The 19,885-nt window shown below is 37.8% G+C and overlaps 1 protein-coding gene across 2 annotated transcripts in view; it reads right to left on the bottom strand.

Moving 5' to 3' along the window:
* LOC125227181 overlaps positions 1 to 19,885 on the bottom strand; it is a 210,042-nt gene that overhangs the window by 14,855 nt on the left and 175,302 nt on the right. For both annotated transcript variants that reach the window (XM_048131418.1, XM_048131417.1), the window contains one exon: positions 9,062 to 9,133. In XM_048131418.1, coding sequence (XP_047987375.1) covers positions 9,062 to 9,133 — 72 coding nt within the window. The remainder of the gene's footprint in view (positions 1 to 9,061; positions 9,134 to 19,885) is intronic.

Genomic DNA, 19,885 nt, shown 5'->3' on the forward strand with positions numbered 1-19,885 from the left:
CATGACTACTGCGACCTTAGCAACTGATAAAGGCTCGCCAGAACATCAATTAACGAATGCCACCACACTTGGCTCATCCTCGGCGCATTCCCGATAAGCCGTAATGGACTGGACAAGACACAAACCAATTAACAAGTGGTGAGTGGCCTCTTGCCCGGAGGGACTGGTGACGTCACTCAGATAGCTAATCGCTAGTCAGCGTCGACGAAAATAATTTTAGGTGGGGTACCTATACCTACCTATGTTATGTTGGTAAAATACATATATATATGTATGTTTATTTTCTAACGGCTTACAAAGAACACACATACCTACATATATCTCGATAACTGCGTCGAAGTTATATGTTAACCAACCTGTTTAAGGCATGCCTATTGTCTATACTATATACTAGATATCATATGATATCCAGTAACAGTTCATTGTTTGGTAAATACGTGAACTGGATAGAAATAACTATTAGAATCAGACTGACGGCTAAACTAACTCTACACTGTTTGATAACACAAAGTAAGGAAGTGCTATCATATCATAAACAATAAAAAACACTTGCACACTGCTATCAAAGACGGTACTGTGTTACTTGACCTTATTGACTGTATTTAATTTCGTCGATTAAAGTACGTATTCTAATTTCTAATATGGTATATGTACAATGCATAGACATAATAGGTATTTAGGTTATTACTCGATTAATAAGCTTAAGACGCTACGATACCCCTCATTTCTCCATACAAACGCTCTCGCCTGTTTCCTCTCTGGTTTTTGAGGCTAGATCAATGGTTTTTTCAACACAGACTTTTATTATCAATATCTGTGTCGGACCGTTTTGCTTTTTTTGATATTTTTGTTTTAAAAGGAATTAGAGCCTCTCAAAGTTGGCCAAAACGGCTTAATTGAATTTGCCAGAAAGAAAGGCGTGGTATTCAAAACTGAGATCAATTATCCAAAAAAACGAAACGGTCCGACACAGATAATTTCCTTGTCATTTTGATTTCCAAATTTCGTAACGATTGGTTAAGTTTTGGAGGAGGAAACAGTCGAGAGCGGAACCTCGATTTTTGCAGTTTTTACGCGTGATTTCGCGCCTGAGCTGCAGTTGTCCCTATCGCACCAAATTTAGGGGCGGGGCTAAGTTTTTATATACGTACACTGAAATAAAGTGATGGGAAATACTCGACATCTAATGTCGATAATCTAGTGATGTGAAAAGTTATCGATATACTTCGTCGAAATATCGACATACCGTGTTTGACGAACTTTTTAGTTAGAAATACGTACTATTATATGTTCATATTTAAAATTGGTGGTCCAAAAAAGACCAGTCTGCTCCGAGACCACGGGGACAATGCCGTCCTTGAAACGTCGGAGGTTAGTGTTTAAAACATAGTAAATACGCGATTAAGTCCCGTTTGCAATTTTAAATATTATTATGTGTAAAAATCGTGAAAGTTTGAATCTGTATTATATATTCTGTGGAAATACTAAGTCCATATTTGTATAAGTATAGGTACGTAACAATAGCATACAGGTATAAGTTTATTTTGTACATGCATAACTTTTCTCGTCATTGGTTTACTAGTAACAATTTTAAAGTTATGCTGTATTTTACGATAGATTCCACGAATATTAGGCAACTATTTGGTATTCGGTCTTTTCAGCCATTTTGCCGAAAATTTGGTATTCGGTCATCATTGTTTATTTATTACTATTCTGCCGAACACCAATTAGGTAAGTAGTTATATTAGTCATATTATATGTACTTATTTACACACAATAAAAACAGGCATAATATTAATAATTTAAGTCATGTTTTAAAATATTAAAAAAACGATGGGCCTTATTTAGTAATACATAGTTTGTTCCAGTAGTACCAGTACCTGCCCTTAATAAGGCCCAGTGCTTATATTTCTTCTAAGTTTTATCAATCATGCCGTTTTGTATATTTTCTTCGCAGACATAGAATCACAAAATGCCCTAAATAGTTACTTCTCTAAATAAGGCCCATCGCTCGCTTCTTAAGTTTTATAACTTTGTGTAAACATTGTGTTGATGAATTTAATCATCAATTTTTGTGATAAGTATTTATACTACGGTCTGTCGTCTAAAACACATTTATTCAGGACTATGCATTTAGGATATGGTACTCTAAATTAGAGGGGCTCAAGTCTTAACAAGCAGTGCGTCAAGGTCAATGTGGTCAAGATATGCAGACTTTATTTCATATTAAGTTTAAAGGGACAAAATTAGGTACTTAATTAAAGTAGTGTGGGGTAGCCTGCTGTCCTACGGGGCAATATATATTATAATGTATTGTGTTTATGTGTATTGTGTATCATAAGTACTGGGCGTTTGCGGGGTCGCCTTCCACTCTGAGGCCACCACTCAAATACTGGCGCTGATGATAGCTCATCTTTGAAGATTATATCCGATCCATCTCTATTTCCGCAACGCTACTTCTTGGGTATCGAAGGTTGTGAACATGTGGACACATGGGCGGCATGGGCCTTATTTCATACCTGCATCAAATAAGACCCATAGTTTTTCTGTTTAATAATACTTACTTTTTACTTTTTTACTTACTGCACGAAATTTTGAACCATTTACACTTATCAAGTTATAAAATGTACATAAAATTTCGAAACTTAATAGCCGGGCCTTGTTTGCACAAGCAACATTACATATGCCCTTAGTAGGTAGGGTTAAATGAGTATTACCAACGTTTTAATTCTGCGGTAACAAAAATGCTTTGCCGAAAAGTATAAATAAGATCTAAATAATAAAAGTATATAAAGTATCTATACGTTTAAATAGCCTAGGTTTAAATTTAGCTGGCAAATTAGTTAAGCATTTTTATGGTTGGTATGCATGTTGGTTACCACGAAAAACTGCACATTTTATTACATTATGATTATGGTACAGTAATTAAATAAATATTGGGGACACCTTACACAGATCAACTTAGCCCCAAACTAAGCAAAGCTTGTACTATGGGTGCTAGGCGACGATATAGCGCAGGACACCACCGCGAGCGCAGACTTCTGGCCGAAAGGTGTGGTTTTTCGGCGATTCCGGGGCAACTTGCCGAATCCTACACCGGGGCAAACGACGCAACGGAGCCACGCTGTTACGTCATCGCCCAAATAAATTGTTTAGTTTTAAACTTTATTGTTTGTTTTTTTTTTCATGTTCTTACTTACTGTTTTTTTTTTCTTTTTTGTTATCTAAGTTTCGTGACGCATTGGTTTTACTGTAATGTCATGTAAACATGTTTTTACTAATAAATAAATAAATAATACATACTTAAATAGATAACATACATACATACAATCACGCCTGTATTCCATAAAGGGGTAGGCAGAACACATGAAACTACTAAAGCTTCAGTGCCACTCTTAGCAAATAAGGGGTTGAAAGAAAACGAAACTGTGACATTGCAGTGACAGGTTGCCAGCCTCTCGCCTACGCCACAATTTAACCCATATCCCATAGATAAATACAAAACCATACTTAAATAGATAAATACATACTCAGGAACAAATATCTGTGCTCATCACACAAATAAATACCCTTACCGGGATTCGACGAACGACGACGACGACGGGAACCGAAGACAACATTAAAATTAGGTAGTTAATTAAAGTACTTTGAAGTAACCTGCTGTCCTACGGGATAAATATTATAATATATATAGGTATCCGTATATTTTTATTCTTTTCCTTCCGGCGACCGTCCTTTGTCACCCATGTTTCACAACTAAAGAGTAAGACGAAATTGACGAGTGAAGATGCTCTGACTGAAACAATTACTAATGTTCATATTATTAATGTTTACCATTACACACAGAGCACAATCTCATCGGTAAATATTGTAAATTTTACTTTATTTCGACGTGCGTTTATCATAGCGCTCTTGAATAATACGATTTTGTAAAGAAAATATCTCCTAGATACATACTATCAATTGTGTCGCTTAGTTTCAAACTTGGGTACTTAAATCCATTCTGCTTTAAGATTGAATATATAAAAAATATATATTAACCTTGTAGCAGAAATTTATCCAGGTTTGAAGTTAAGCGACACAATTACGCTTAATTCGGTATGTAAATACCTTATTCTTTGTTAGGTTACTGATGGGCCTTATTTCATACATGCAGCAATTTGGGAAAAATGCACCTACTTAATGCACAATTGCACATGGACCCAATTTTTTGACCCATTTACACTTATCTAATTATAAAATGTACATAACATTTCGAGACTTTTAACCGGGCCTTATTTGTATGTAGATTACAGATGCCCTTAGTTGGTAGATGAAATGAGTGTTATATACGTTTTAATTCTATGGTAACAGAAATGCTGATATGTAAGTATAAATAAGTTTTAAATAATAAAAATATCAATCAATACGTTTAAGTACCGATACCTAGGTTTAAATTTAGTTGGCAAATTAGTTAAGCATTTTTATGGTTGGTCTTGTTCTGTGCTAAGCCTTGTATTTCTAATGCTAGGTAGGTAATATGTATACACAACCCTAGAAAATTAGAAATATAAGATGCATATGTAGCTTTCCATCTGAAAAAGGTCCTTATGCTTTAGCAGATTTTTTGTTAGAATTCTGCTAAAAAGTTCTAATTACCTTGGAACATAATCCGGTGTCTGGTAAGTATAATAGGTACCAAATTGTTACCTAGTTAAATTTTCCTACGCTGTCACTTCTGTCAAACATGTGCAAAAAAAAGAATAAGATTCACATACATTTTTGGTAGGTAGATACTGTCAACCAATTATGTAGAATCCTAGGCCACTCTAGAACCCTGTCGTATCGACACCGTCCTTTATTTGCTACAGAAGTCAGTTTTACTTTTACTGTGAAAGGGTCTAGATTGGCCTATGACCTAGGATTCAGATTAATTGGTTGATTGTACGTACCTACTCCTATAATATGGCTTCTCTTTGAAATCGAAAAGGTTTTAGCTTTTTACATACCGAATAACTTTATTTCGCTAACAATGTATCTTAAAAGAAATCATCTTTTAAGATAATCACATTATGTATAAGATAAGGAATTGTTTCTACCATTCCTTAAAACATTACAGATTTGCATTTTAGTCAAATCAGTACACTTAATATCTTCACGGAGTCCAAAACATTATGCATCAAAAGTCCGAAACTAGACAACTATAGAGAGCGCTTGAGCGCGAGTAAGTACTTGCGCCGGCCGCGGACGCGGGTGTGTGCGTGCGCCGCGCGCACGCACACAGGGCCTCTCTGTGGGTTCCACCCCCGTCAGCGCGACGGCGATAAAGACCTAAAAATCTCAAATTTGAATTCGTGCTTCGGTATCGTATCCTCTTAATTGAATATGCATGTCTATGTCCCATGAGCATTATTAGTTATTACATTAACCCTTCAGGTGGCGAAATCCGGGAGCCGACCGCACGTAAAGTGGCAGGTAACCGGGAGCCGGACTTGAAATAAAAAGCTGTTGAGTGGCAAGGATACCGATAAAATGACAGAAAAAGTTTACCCTTGAGTGGCGGGGCCCTCACGGGTGGTCATCGCGAATGTCACTTGTGTTACAAAAATTATAATTTCTCAAAAAGTGTAGGGATGTTGTGCATAAACCATATATCACTGGATTCATTATGAAACGGCTAAAATCATTCCATAGCAAAAAAATACATTCCATTTATGTGAATTTTGCTAGACTCGATCAAATATCAGGTGGCTACGTTTTCCACTTCCATGTATTAAAATAACTTTATTTAGGAAAACAAACAGTAAATTGTATAAAAAAGTAATTCAAGGACTTAAATATACATTTATTTACACTTATATCCCTTTTTTTAACATATTACAGTACAATTTTTGCAAAAAAGACGGTTTTTAAACACGTGTCTCAAATATGGCAGGCGGTTGGTCCAATCAAATTGGGTCATATTTCAAGCTGTTTTGAAGGTGAGGGTGTTGGACCTTTACTGAATGCCGTCCTTGTTTAGTGACGAATGGTTCGTGCAAGTGTGAGGAAGCTAGATACAGTTTTAGACGGTTTTATTTATATATTTAGGTATATCGTCGCACGGGGTCCGGGAGCCGGTCCCTGCCACTTATCGGCTTGTTTTTCCCAGAGTCCGGCTCCCGGCGCCTGCCACTTAACGGAATGTTTTATAAAACGACCGTGCCACTTATCCCCTATGCAACTTGTAGCTCCGCCACCTGAAGGGTTAAAAGGTTACTCGTAACTCATATATACGTTCAATAGTGTCGCTAAGGACCCATTTACACGGTGGGAGAAGTTCTCTCCGAGAACGCATACGAGTTTTAATACATTGCGGTATTCGATTGGTACACTGAATTGTATGTAACAGCAGTCTGCAATGTAACTAAAATCGCACGCCGTCTAAATAAGTCTTAATAGAGCTGTAGCCAACGTCATTTTATCTTCACGTCCTATTGATATGTCACATAACTCACATAGTGTCATGTTGACATTGTGAGGGCTTTCCATTATCAGCTAGCAGTTGAGATGTTTTGTGTCAAACATCTAATAATAATTATTGTTATGTGTAGAGCACGGCGCGGTTATGCGAGTGGTTATGTAAACTATCGTTATGCGAGTTCATTGTTTAGAGTTAGGTAGCGTGTCGTTATGGACGTTATTATAACCATTACTGGTTAAACACTGTCTTGGACAAGTAGGTGAAAATAAGCATTTCCCTAAAACAGTACAGTCAACGGGTCAATACCTAAGACTTTTGTCTCGAGCGTAGGACAGCTAAAATAACTACCTATGTAGCGCAGGGATATACCAAAATAACGTAAAACTTTATACAACTCACTAGGCATTTTCTACCAGTCTATTATAGGAAATACAGAAAACTTTGTAATATATGGGGCAATTAGCTTTAACTAATTGATATTGACTAGGACTAGTTTGGTAGTTCTTGTTAAATGTTATATGTGTAATTACTGTACAATCATTAATTTATCTAATTTGATGAAATGCGACGTTGAAAATAGCAACACAATAATAGGTCCCAGGATGTATAGCACCAAGATGTCAAAATTTGGTCAATTTTGAATCCTGTCAAAGATAGATAAAGTAGAAATAGGACGTGAAACATACTACATATTTCATGCCCAAGTAATATAATATGAATCTGGAGGAAATCAACAGTCGTCAGAAGCCAGAAATCTAAACGGCGACACTGGCCCTAAACTTGGTTTTGCTCCGTTCGAGCGGCTGCTTTGTGGTCCTGGCGAGAAGATGGCGTCAATCAATAGCCTCCCCTGTGCTGGGATTCGTCCGCCGCGCCAGGGAGGGGAGCAAATGTGGATAAATGTTATTATATTACGTTACGGCTTGCGAATATTTACTGCAACCGTTTTTCTCACTTTCCATTATTCTTATCAGTTTTTTTACCCTCCATGCATAATACTAGCAACTTGTAATACAGTAATTACAGTATCTATTAGTGGCCATTTTCATATCAACTTCTAATGCAACTTTAGTGATGTTGAATTACTGAGCAAAAAATTTGTTTTTCTCAAACATGGTATGAAATATTGATGTTATGTGCCTTATAATTGGCAGCGAAGTATGACGTTGCAGGTGCGGCTAGGACGATTGATAGACAATGGAATTTCATACAAACCTTGCAGGCCAAGGCCGGCAAAGTCTTCTTTTTTAATTTCCAAACACAGATAATTGTGACATAACATCCAGGTATTCAGCCAATAATAAAAAAACTATAAGGGGCTTTATAGACGTGCCGACTGCAACTGGTACGGGCCCTAGACAATATTTGATTTTGGGTGCGTTTTCATACAAAAAAAAATTTTTTTGGTTTTTTTCTTAATTTTTTTTTAATTTTTTGTTTTTTTATAGGCGTATACGGGGTACTAAAGGGGAACGAAAATTCGATTATTTTTGCGCTACGACGCACCGTTTAGGAGATATAGCCATCCAAAGTTACTATTTTCAGTAGACTTTATTTATTTCATACCATGTTTGAGAAAAGCACTATACATACCTCGGCGGGAAATGTGTCCCGGCCTCTGTAGTAATGTACTATTGTAATGAAAGGAAAATAGTATCCACCAATAAAATATTACATAGTAAAGTAGGGTACATACCACAACAAATTAATAATTGTGTCACCGTTACCTACTCAACGTACGTGTACCTGCTTGAATTAAATTAACGTATTATATATGTATTTAAAATAATTGATGTTATTGTTACTAAGCTAATGATTAAAAGTGCAAACAAATTACCATTAACAAGTAACAACATTATCAACAAAAGCCGTTCGTGGAAATAAACTGTAGGATCAGTTTCGATACTAGGAGAATCGTGTTTAATGCATACTATATAATTAAATTACTTATTAGGATATAGATAACTATTGATGCAATAATACAAAGTAGATAAAGATGTAGAAAGTGTCGAGGAAACAAATCTTATCAGTGTTTTTATGACTCTTAATGCGTCAGTACTATTAGGAACGCGCAATGCTACGATGAATAGGTATTATTAGGAACGAAAGATCTTCAGGGATCTAATTTCCGCAAAAATGTGCGAGGGATGGGGAGTGCGAGTCGTCGTCGCCCCTGCAGAGGGGTCGCGCGGGGGGGCAGGGGGGGGTGCGAGTCGGGAGCGAGGGTGGCGGCTGCGGCTGCGCGCGCCCGGAGCCCTAGGGACGCGGCGCGTGGAACCCTGCCCCGCGCGCCCCGCCCGAGGCCCTCGAAAGCACGATTAATAAGCACTCATTCAAGCTCCAACACGCGATTGTCGTCATGGTAACGTCGCAGCTCCATGGTCAATGAGGGCCAGAGTTATTTGCCCATTGCTTTCCAAATCATGATTTGTCTGTTTATGACATCGGGCACCAGGAAAAATCTTTCGGTGTAATAATTTGTCCGAATTTTCTAGCAGCTTTTGGAAATACAGCTTAGCGCTTTTCTTCCCGAGTGATCAAAATAACCGTCGCTAGCTGTAACTGTTTGGGTGTTTGGTTATAAATTATAAAGAAGTAGAAAAATCCTGTAGAACTTACCGTTAGCGGAGCGGGCCGCCGGTGACGTGGCCTCCTTGCTTCTGGCGTTTTCCTTCTCCTTTCCATTGTTCCCTGTAAAAAAGAAAACTGATATAGTATTTGTAGGTTAGGCTTCAAATCAATATTAACATGTAAACAAGTCTCCAGGATAGGGCGAGAGGCACATCTTAATATAGGTAATTATTTTATTATAAATAACACGTGTAAGCATAACGGACTAGAACGTGAAAGGTTAATGCATGGTATGAATCAATTAGATATAAAACAGCTTGAATAGATATAAGAGTCATTATAACCGATTGGGTAGTATAAATAATTATATTTGCATAGGTTATTCGTTTGCTCTCAGATATATGCATATATACATATTAAGTACTAGCTTTTGCCCGCGGCTTCTCTCGCGTTAAATCCAAATATTCGACATGCTCCATACAAAATTCCACCTCCATTAGGGAAGTGGGGTGTTATAAAGAGACAAAAAGTAGCCTATGTCACTCTCCATCCCTTCTACTATCTCCACTTTAAAAAACACGTCAATCCGTCGCTCCGTTTTGTCGTGAAAGACGCACAAACAAACAGACACATACTTTCCCATTTATAATATTAGTATAGTATAGTATGGATGTTATTAAATAACGTATTTTCTTTTTCTCTTAATAATAAATACTCAGAAATGACTGTCAGTCCTAAAATAAACTGGGTGGCTGGCTGGTTAGTAGGAATCAATCAGTCAACACAATGAAAGAGTCGGTAAGCTCATCAAGTCGTTATTAATTATTCCGCTGGTCGAGCCGATGTGCAAAGAGCTAAGTAAATTAATATCATGCCGTAACTGTCATAACAAGGGTGTATCTTCCCGAACGCCAATGAAGAGGATAGGTGGAGATTAATTCTCCATACAAAGAGTTATTTTCATCTCTGAATATGACATTGATATTATGGAAAATATTTTTACATAATTTGATTAATTAGTCATAGCCATATATGTTCTTACTATGTGTTATTCTAAGGTTAAATTATTAGGAGTGGCGAGTGGAAGCGTGCTGGGCCCATAACCTCTGAATATTAGAGGAAAAAGCAGAGGTAAAAACGAATATAATTTATTTATAGAAAATAATGCGACCCCATTAGTCTAGTTTAGGAAGAGAAGTGAAGGAAGATAATATGACAGATATAAAAAACATGTTAGAGTGTTCGAAATACAAATAGTATAAAATAGAAAAAGGTTTAAAATAGTAAAAAGGTTTAACAGTTGGGACTTAGGAGCAGTTACAAGTTTGCATGATAGCAGTTTTGTTGCTCCGGTGTGGTAATTAACAATGTGGGGGAAATCCCAGTAGTTAGGACAGGTAAAAACTTGGTGGTAACTAGTGGGTATAGCCACAAAAATATAAGGGAAGTATTTGTCAATGGGGAAATAATGAAATACTAGGACGTTTTAAAACAGTATCTTTATTTTTAAGCGCCGCCCCAAATCTCAAGGAAGGTGGTTCTCAATTCGTACGTATTTCAATTCTCTTCGCATGTATATATGTATCTCAATTTAATGTTTAGGCCACGATATATCCGTCGTTACTGGACTGATTTTTAAAATTTCTTTCTGTGTCATAATCTTCAGGCTTAAAGTGCAAATCTGCAAATTGTCGAACGCTCTGAAACATTTCCTTTTATCGGTACAATCGACAGCCAACAGCCAATGCTGCCTCCTTCCTTCATCTTTTGGAACACTGAAAAGTTTAATATTATTCATGTTAATTGTAAAGACATAAATTATATAAAGTTGGTATTATTATACTGTGATATGAGCTATGAACATAGAAACCGTACCAAGTTGATAGATTTAGCTCCATTCAATAAGAGTAAATACCATGCAAGAAAAAAGATTGGTCACCCTAGTCGTAAAACCACACATAGCATTATTTTTCTTTAAAGGTCATATTTATCGTTCTAAACCTATTCGTGGGAATTTTGATATAATTTGAGACAATGAAACCAATATAATGATAAGAACTAATCAAGATTACAAGCAAAATAGAAGAAAATTTATTGCCAGTGAGGTTTATGAACATTTTGGTAAAATAAGTACTTACTTGTGAAATTTTACGTCGGATTTCGGTTTCCATTTACTTCCACAATGGTTCACTATGCAATACATAGCTCAGAACTTAAGTAAATCGTCGAAAAACGTTTATTTTGCAAAATAAATCTCTGAATCGGTGAATGAATTTTGACAATTCTGACATATCGGGCATATTTTTTTATTATTAGTGTTCCCATAGTACGCAGGAGGTAAATACCGGAGTTGCTCCTAATTTTTACAATGAATAAAAAAAACAAAGTTTTCAATCGGCCTCAAAGTCAAACAGCTATGATTCAAGAGGGGCGACATCGTTTTTCATGACTATGTAAGCCAATACGGGAGCGACAAACACGACCACAACTCGGGCAGGTGAAGTGTGCACTCGACGAACACGTATCGCGCTGATGACGCTTGGCGCGCTTACTTGCGAGTGTCGCAAACCAAGAGTTGTCGTGGATTTTGCGTCCGTCGAATACCAGTTTGCGCCATTTGTCCCTGTCCTCGGCAAGCTTTTCCCATGTGTGGACCGGGATGCCAAATGCGTGCATGTCACGTTTGGTGCAATCTTTATAACGTAACATTGGCCGACCAACGTTCCTTTTGGCATCAGCTATGGCACCAAGCATGACACGCCGTGGCAAACGAGCAGGTTGCATTCGATGCACATGCCCCAGCCAGCGCAAGCGTCTCTGCTTTAGCAGCGCATAGAGGCTGGGCAGCTGAGCAATCTCAAGCACCCTCTCGTTCGTGACCTTGTCTTTCCAATTTATGCCCAAAATATTCCGGATGCAGCGCATGTGGAATGCGTTGAGTCGACGCTCGTGCTTGGCGTACGATATCCAAGTCTCAGCCCCGTACAAGAGTATGCTTAGGATGCAGGTTTGATAGACTATTGTCTTGGTTTTCCTTGTTAGGTGTTTATTTTGCCATACTCTTGTACTCAACTTCCCAAACATCGTCGCGGCTTTTCCGATTCGGACGTCGATTTCTACATCCGGAGAAAGGTTATTAGCTATTGTCGACCCGAGGTAACAAAACTTGTCGACTGACTCCAGCGGAGCGCCATCCAACATTATCATCGGTGTTTCCGCGCACCCTTGAGCCAGCACAACAGTTTTCCGGGGATTGATGGACATAGAGAACAGGGCACAGGCACGAGAAAACTTATCCATAATACTCTGGAGCTCTGACTGCGATGTGGCGACGAAGGCTGCGTCATCGGCAAACAGCAAACTGTCAACGAATAAGTCGTCTCGCTTTCGTTTAGATTTTAGCAAGGAAACGTTGTACAGTTTACCGTCAGCTCTTGTATGCAGATGGATACCCTGTTGGTTGTCGCCAAAAGCAGTTTTGAGCAGCAACGAGAAGAATATACCAAACAGGGTAGGTGCAAGGACACAGCCTTGCCGAACACCTCGACGCACAGAAAACGGGTCAGACACATCGCCGTCGAACACCACTGCTCCCCGCATACCCTCGTGAAAAGACTCTATAAGTCTCAAGAGATTTGGTGGGCATCCGATGTGTTCCAGTACAGCATAAAGACCTTCACGGCTGACCGTGTCGAAGGCTTTATTCAAATCAACGAATGCAATGGTGTCCTCTGTTCTCTACACTTTTCCTGGATTTGCCGAAGTGTAAAGATCATGTCTGTCGTGGAACGCTGGGAACGGAATCCACACTGACTTTCGGGATATACGCGATTAGCAAGTTGCTGTAATCTTGACAGTACTACTCGACCAAATAACTTGCCTACAATACTAAGGAGAGAGATTCCCCGGTAATTGTTGCAATCACCACGGTCTCCCTTCCCCTTGTACAGTGTGACGATATTAGAATCGCGCATATCTTGTGGAAATTTTCCTTCCTCCCAGCATTTCCTCAACAGACTATGAAGGAGCGGACCCACACACTCGAGCTTTACGACGTCGGCTTGAGTGCCATCACTGCCTGGACTCTTTCCACGTTTCAGCTGCTTGACAGCCTTGTGAAATTCCTCTAAAGTGGGTGGTGCATCTAGTCCGAACCAGGTTCCTAACTTTGGCGTGTGAAGTAAGGCCTCTGAGTCAATAGCAACCGGATTCGAATAGAGCTCGGTGTAATGTTCCACCCATCGTCCGAACGGCGGCTATCTGTACAAAACTTTTAAGTGTCTTTTTAAAACCTAGAAACTGCTATTTCATTGCCTGGTAAAAACATTTCGGGTAATATCATACCACGAGGGAAATTAAGTACTACGACGATTTCGGTGTTTGTCCCCATTCGTCTTAAAATTATAGGTAGGTAATTTAGTTTATGTTGTGTAGGTAAGTAGTAGTTTATGTTGTGTTATATGGGGGATTCATGTACATGGATGGAGGTCCTTATGTACATGGATGTAGCCTCCTTGCAAAATTGTATCATTTATCAATATTCACTATGATCACAGTGATAAATGAAATCTCAGTATTGTATGGTACATATTGTGTAGGTAATTACTCACTTATAATAGAGTAAGATCTTTAAATGCTCAACTCAACTCAAACAAACGTAGTAAATAGCCATGAAAACTCTAGGTTTTTTATTTACGACTTTTGGTCAAGGAGATTAACGTAAGTATAGGTCTATTTACTTTTCGCCTACTTTTCTCATTTCAATAGGTATTTCAGCTCTTTACGATAACGTGTGCAAATTTTCATTAGGATGTAGCTAATCCACTTCTAAAACGTAGGTCAAAGTAAGTTGTACTGTTCGTAAAAGGACACACGACACACCGTATCACCGTAATGTTTCACAGAAGTGATAAGTAACAAAAATATTTAATCATTTCATATAAAAACGAATTCGTCACGCTTTAAATGCACGATGGATCGTCAGTTATCGGAAAATAAACTTTTTTCCTCCCACATTATAAGTAGTCAAGCCCAATACAATAATTTATCAGTGATTTCCTGTCTTCCTGTTTGAGTACCTACATCGTCAGTACAACCGAGTTGGGCTTTAAATGACATCTAAAGTAGAGCCGGAAATAACTGGTCGCCGATAGAGCGGGAATAGCGTAGAGATGAGATAGGCATGTTCCCGGGAGGATCCTTTTTGCCGCGGTGCCGTCCGACCGGTTCCGAGCTCCGAGCGAGCGTTCACCCGGCGCGCGGCGGGGCCTGCCGATGCCGCCCGGCCCGACAAGCCGGTCCATTCGCAGTTTCTTTTCTGCCCAATGCCTGCTTCACTTCTTTCCATCAGGGATACTTACAGCAGCGGAAAATGTATCATATTTTTCGGACACATTTGCACAGATAAGGACACAGGTAACGGACCCAATCATGGACAGTTTAAGCTAAAAATTTTGCCTATTTTTGATATTTCACTGATACGTGTAAAAATTCTACCGCTAAGCGTGTTAAAACTTGAAAGTCTTATCCTTCTTTTACATTTCAAGCGTATTGCAGAGCGTATTGGTTTCTTCATAGTTAACAAATTAAAACGAGGTGTTTTTTCTCCAATCATGGACGGCAGGTCTCCAGTAATAGATCCCCCATTATGGACAGTGAAATATGGACAGCCAACTGATACTCAATGAGTCAATTTTATATACCCCAAATAAAATTAGTTTGGGTTATTTTAACATAGGATTGTTTCTTGTAAATTTTGGTTTCGTAAATTGTTCCTTGTCCATCATAGGAAGTACGCAGTTTTCCGGTTCCAGTTATGGACACTCGCAAAATAACACTATTTCTTTATATCTTTGGAGCAAAAAACTAGTATGTTTTATACTCGTACCTTATCTCATGCTTAATGCAGTAAGTAAAACTCATTCAAGTTTACACCGAGTATTATATTTTTATTATTTTATACATGAACTCAACTCTCTTAGCAACATTACTAAGAATTCATCCTGATATTTTTTTCAGTAAACTGATGATTTTTATCTTACCGCCAAATCCTTCGGAAATAACCGAATTAAATGAAACTTGAAAATTAAGCAGCTCTATGACTAGTTTATGGTGCATTGCTGTCAGTTTTTAGAAAATAAACTAATTTAAGAATATTTTAAAGGAATTGTGTTCTTTTGCCCATAATGGCATCACCATCCATTATAGGGTATTTTACATTATTTTTATTTCATTAATTTAAAAAAATGGCTATGCGATGTCGATGAAATTTACAATATAGGTGCATTTGAAAAACTATTTGAGCAACTTAAGGTTCATTTTTAAACAATTCGTATGCCCGGGTTATGCAGGGTAGCCATGTGGGCCTCAAATAGTAAAATAATAATGTGGTGTAATTTTCATACCCACGAATTCTGAGATTGATAAATCCATCCATCTACTTATATTATTAGTAGGATTCGATATTTTGTGTTTTTAGGGTTCCGTAGTCAACTAGGAACCCTTATAGTTTCGCCATGTCTGTCTGTCCGTCCGTCCGTCCGTCCGCGGATAATCTCAGTAACCGTTAGCACTAGAAAGCTGAAATTTGGTACCAATATGTATATCAATCACGCCGACAAAGTGCAAAAATAAAAATGGAAAAAAATGTTTTATTAGGGTACCCCCCCTACATGTAAAGTGGGGGCTGATATATTTTTTCATTCCAACCCCAACGTGTGATATATTGTTGGATAGGTATTTAAAAATAAATAAGGGTTTACTAAGATCGTTTTTTTGATAATATTAATATTTCCGGAAATAATCGCTCCTAAAGGAAAAAAAGTGCGTCCCCCCCCCCCCTCTAACTTTTGAACCATATGGTTAAAAAATATGAAAAAAATCACAAAAGTAGAACTTTATAAAGACTTTCTAGGAAAATTGTTTTGAACTTGATAGGTTCAGTAGTTTTTGAGAAAAATACGGAAAACTACGGAACCCTACACTGAGCGTGGCCCGACACGCTCTTGGCCGGTTTTTATAATAAGAAGTTCAATATTAGTAGCATACACGATGGGTGTGTATAAAGTCTCTAATCCGCATCAGGCTCTCGTGGCTGCCCACGGGCCACATTCAATGGGTCCTAAGACTGTAAGTAGGTACCTATTCAAAAACATATTTGTAATGATGATCCAATAGTCGTTTCCTTAATATAAAAGTCTAATTTTAAGAATTTTCGACTTATCGTTTTCGATATATAAGCAGTATGGTAGATTGTTTTTTCGCTACTGTACTTTACTCACGGGTCTATCATAAGAATATGCAGCTTTACGAAGCTCGCTTTACAATTTGAGATGACGCATCGACGTACATTTTATTTTCGTAACTAAAAATGTAGCTATCTCAATTTCATGTCGTTATCTGCTTAGGTATAAAGCAATCAGGTCCCTATCTCGGCAGCCATGTTGCTTGTTATCGAAGCAATAGTTGTCGAGTTGTCGTACAGGTTAAACCGATTGCATCGAACCGAATCTTGCGAATTGTTTGAGGTTGACGTGGAGGCGGACGCGCCGACCTTGGCAGTGGCGTTGACTCGCCCGGCCTCAAATCCCGATACCAACCGTCGCGCCATAGGTACATAAACATATGAGCCTCACTACTCATCACACCTATTTAAACTTACTTATATATTTTGTCCGTTAACGGCCATCACTGGAGGTTCAGCCTTGTTTGGTTGGCACTCATCAGATACGGTAATTTTAGTGCCAATTTTTATGATGACAGATTATTATATTGATGATTTTATAAATTGCAAGTAATGCTGTTTAATAAATCGCGCCTCTCTTAAAGTAAACGGTTATTACGACAATATAAGCACGAGGATTGAGGATTAAAATCATAACGGCAAAGCTTTAACTTCCTTTACATTACTTGTTTTAATTTAATAACTTTAAAATAAACAGGAAAATCAAAGCAATTCGTTGCATTCAAGAAAATTCATTGCAGCTCACAGTTCATTGAACAAAACACAGACAGGCGGGATCCAAATACATCATAAAGTTATTGTTAAGAACGGTAATAAATGGTCGTAAAATATATTTTTTTTAAACAAATGTTGCGCAGCTATAATTAGAGATGACGCAATTCTGCAAGTGTTACTTTTTGTAAGCGTATGGTTATGGTATGGCGTGTAAAAAAAGGCATGTACCATGTGTTATGTTTCTTTGATCATAATGTGTACTAAGGAGGCATGTTATAGAACATTAGGTACATATAGTTCATAAAATTTTAAAGCAGGTCTATGTTGATTAGACCAATTACCCTGATTAGACCATTAGATTTAATGTTTTGTTTTCGCAGTTGCTGTCCGTACATGATAAATAGAATACATACTTATTTCTAAGAACACCTATCTCATTAGGTATATGGGACACGGGTAACGTTATATTTTCCTGTTTTTCGGTCCGTTGGGATAATTAAACACGTCGTACAATGCTAATAGCTTTATAAATGAATACAAACAATAACACATACCTACCTACCTATCAATCAACCTTTAATACTGGCGTGTTAACAAACTAACCTCGTGATAATTGTGGCGATAATACAAAACAAATCGATTATTTACAAGCAACGGATTTAATGAACTATCGTTAATCATTAATTAAATGGATCTGACGTGATCAAGTAGGTAAATAATTCTGCCTTGCCCAACAAACAAGTTTCATTTGGAGTTTATATCCCATAAATACAGCGAACAAATGATCTAAATTATAAGTAAGGTGCGTTGAGGCAGGTTTATACCTATGAGTTTAGTGACATTGGGACCTGTTTTCTCACAAGAACATGATACTCTAGTAGGTAACGAGCTAGCCAAAGAGCCAATCAGACCGGAGTGCAGCGGACCATATTGGATTACTACGAGGCCGTACTCACGCGTGTGGTACCAATGGATACCACGGCTAGCCACAGTATCGTCGCGTGCAACATCGATGTGGAAGTTCTAAATTCAGGTCTTGAAACCGTTATTATCTTCATAGAAAACCACCAGTGTTATTGTTTCTTTTTTTAACCCCCGACGCAAAAACGACGGGGTGTTATAAGTTTGACGTGTCTGTCTGTCTGTCTGTCTGTTTGTCTTTCTGTGTGTGTGTCTGTCTGTGGCATCGTAGCTCCCGAACGGATGAACCGATTTTGATTTAGTTTTTTTCATTTGAAAGCTGTGTAAGTCGGGAGTGTTCTTAGCCATGTTTCATGAAAATCGGTCCACTAGGTCGCGGTCGGGGGATTTTTCAAAATTTTAATTTTGTGGTTAGGTTAGTTGTTTTTTGGTCTGTTATTTAATTTTTATAGGACATTCCGATTAACTGAAGTTATTATTTTGATACAAGAGTCAGTCCTACGTCCTACCTCAAGAGCGTTAAACTTATGTAATTCACCATTTTGGACTATTTCGAGGACTTTCTTAATAGGTACCGGTTTAGAGTCCTGGGGGGTTACCATGACGTACTAAAGACGTTCAGTTTAGGTTGAGAGAAAGGGACACAGCTATAGCAGTTACATAGCTCCGTCCCTCTCTCTCAAGTCTCAACCTAAACTGGACGGCTTTAGCACGTCATGGTAACCCCCCTGTTCTTATTAAATAAATTTTATCTTATTGATTACAAATAAACAATAGCAAAACAACTATGTACGTACTTCAATTCTGTGGGCCTACAGAATTATTCATAGATATTATATGTATCTTATCTATCAGCTCGCATGAATTAATTGGTAGTTAGACTAGTTAGATATCTTATCAAATATTGGTGTCACCGTAAGTAAATCATGTGTCACTAAGGAATCTTACGGGATCGCTAATACATTAATGTAATGAAAGCGGAACGACACCTATGGGCTCCAAATGTATCACAAAAAGACATGAAATAAAACTCAAAAGGCACGAAGGACCAACGGAGATCAAGATAACGCAGCAGGTGTTCAATACGTCTGTTTGAAGTCACGCCACCAAAGTCACGTTACAGGTAGATAGTTGTACTGGTATATAAGTATACCACATCAATATATATAAAAATAAAATACGTGTATCCTGCACTTCGCGTGGAAATAGTTATTTGTTATACAAGGGGGCAAAGTTTTATTTTAACGCCGAGTGTGGAATTGAAAAACGAAAGTAAAATACATTTGCACCCCTCACTATAGCGAGGAAACTACAACGCAAAAAATGCGTTTATCACTGCTTCCAGTAGTTCCACAGGTGGTAAATTATCTTTATTACTAGATTCACCTACTTTTATCAATTTTTAAGCAGTTAATTTGACTTTATTCAAGGTCAAATTACTTTACCCACTAGTGGATAAAATGCGTTTTTACCCGCTGGTATTAAAGGACAAAACACGTGTTTCTGAGCTAGTGAGGGGAAAAATATGTTTCCAGACAAAATTAAAATTAATTCAACTTGTAGCGTATGTTAAACGTTTAAATATATAATTACAGAAAAAATAGAATGAGTTGATAGAGAAACAGAATTACTAAAGCATTTATAAATATAATGTACAAATAGGTAGGTACTGAGTTGTGATGTGAGCTTGTTTGCGTTGAAATAAAACTGTTTTACACAAGTGTACTCTGTACTGCCATATGGTACACCGCGGATGGTTATGTCGACGCATTCATACTATAAAAGGAATCTTATGTTTTTTAAGGACATTCGTCTCGAAGAATATAAACCCGGCTCAAAACGATTTTAAACCTCATCGTAATATGACACAAATTACATTGAACAGAAAAAGACTAATACGCATTCGAGTGTACGTTTGCGTGATAAAACTCAATTTTATCAAGTAGGTATATAAATTTTAAAAACCATATACGTAGATTATAGGCACCTACTAT

This window comes from Leguminivora glycinivorella, chromosome 6, assembly GCF_023078275.1.
Source record: "Leguminivora glycinivorella isolate SPB_JAAS2020 chromosome 6, LegGlyc_1.1, whole genome shotgun sequence".
Lineage (NCBI taxonomy): Eukaryota > Metazoa > Arthropoda > Insecta > Lepidoptera > Tortricidae > Leguminivora > Leguminivora glycinivorella.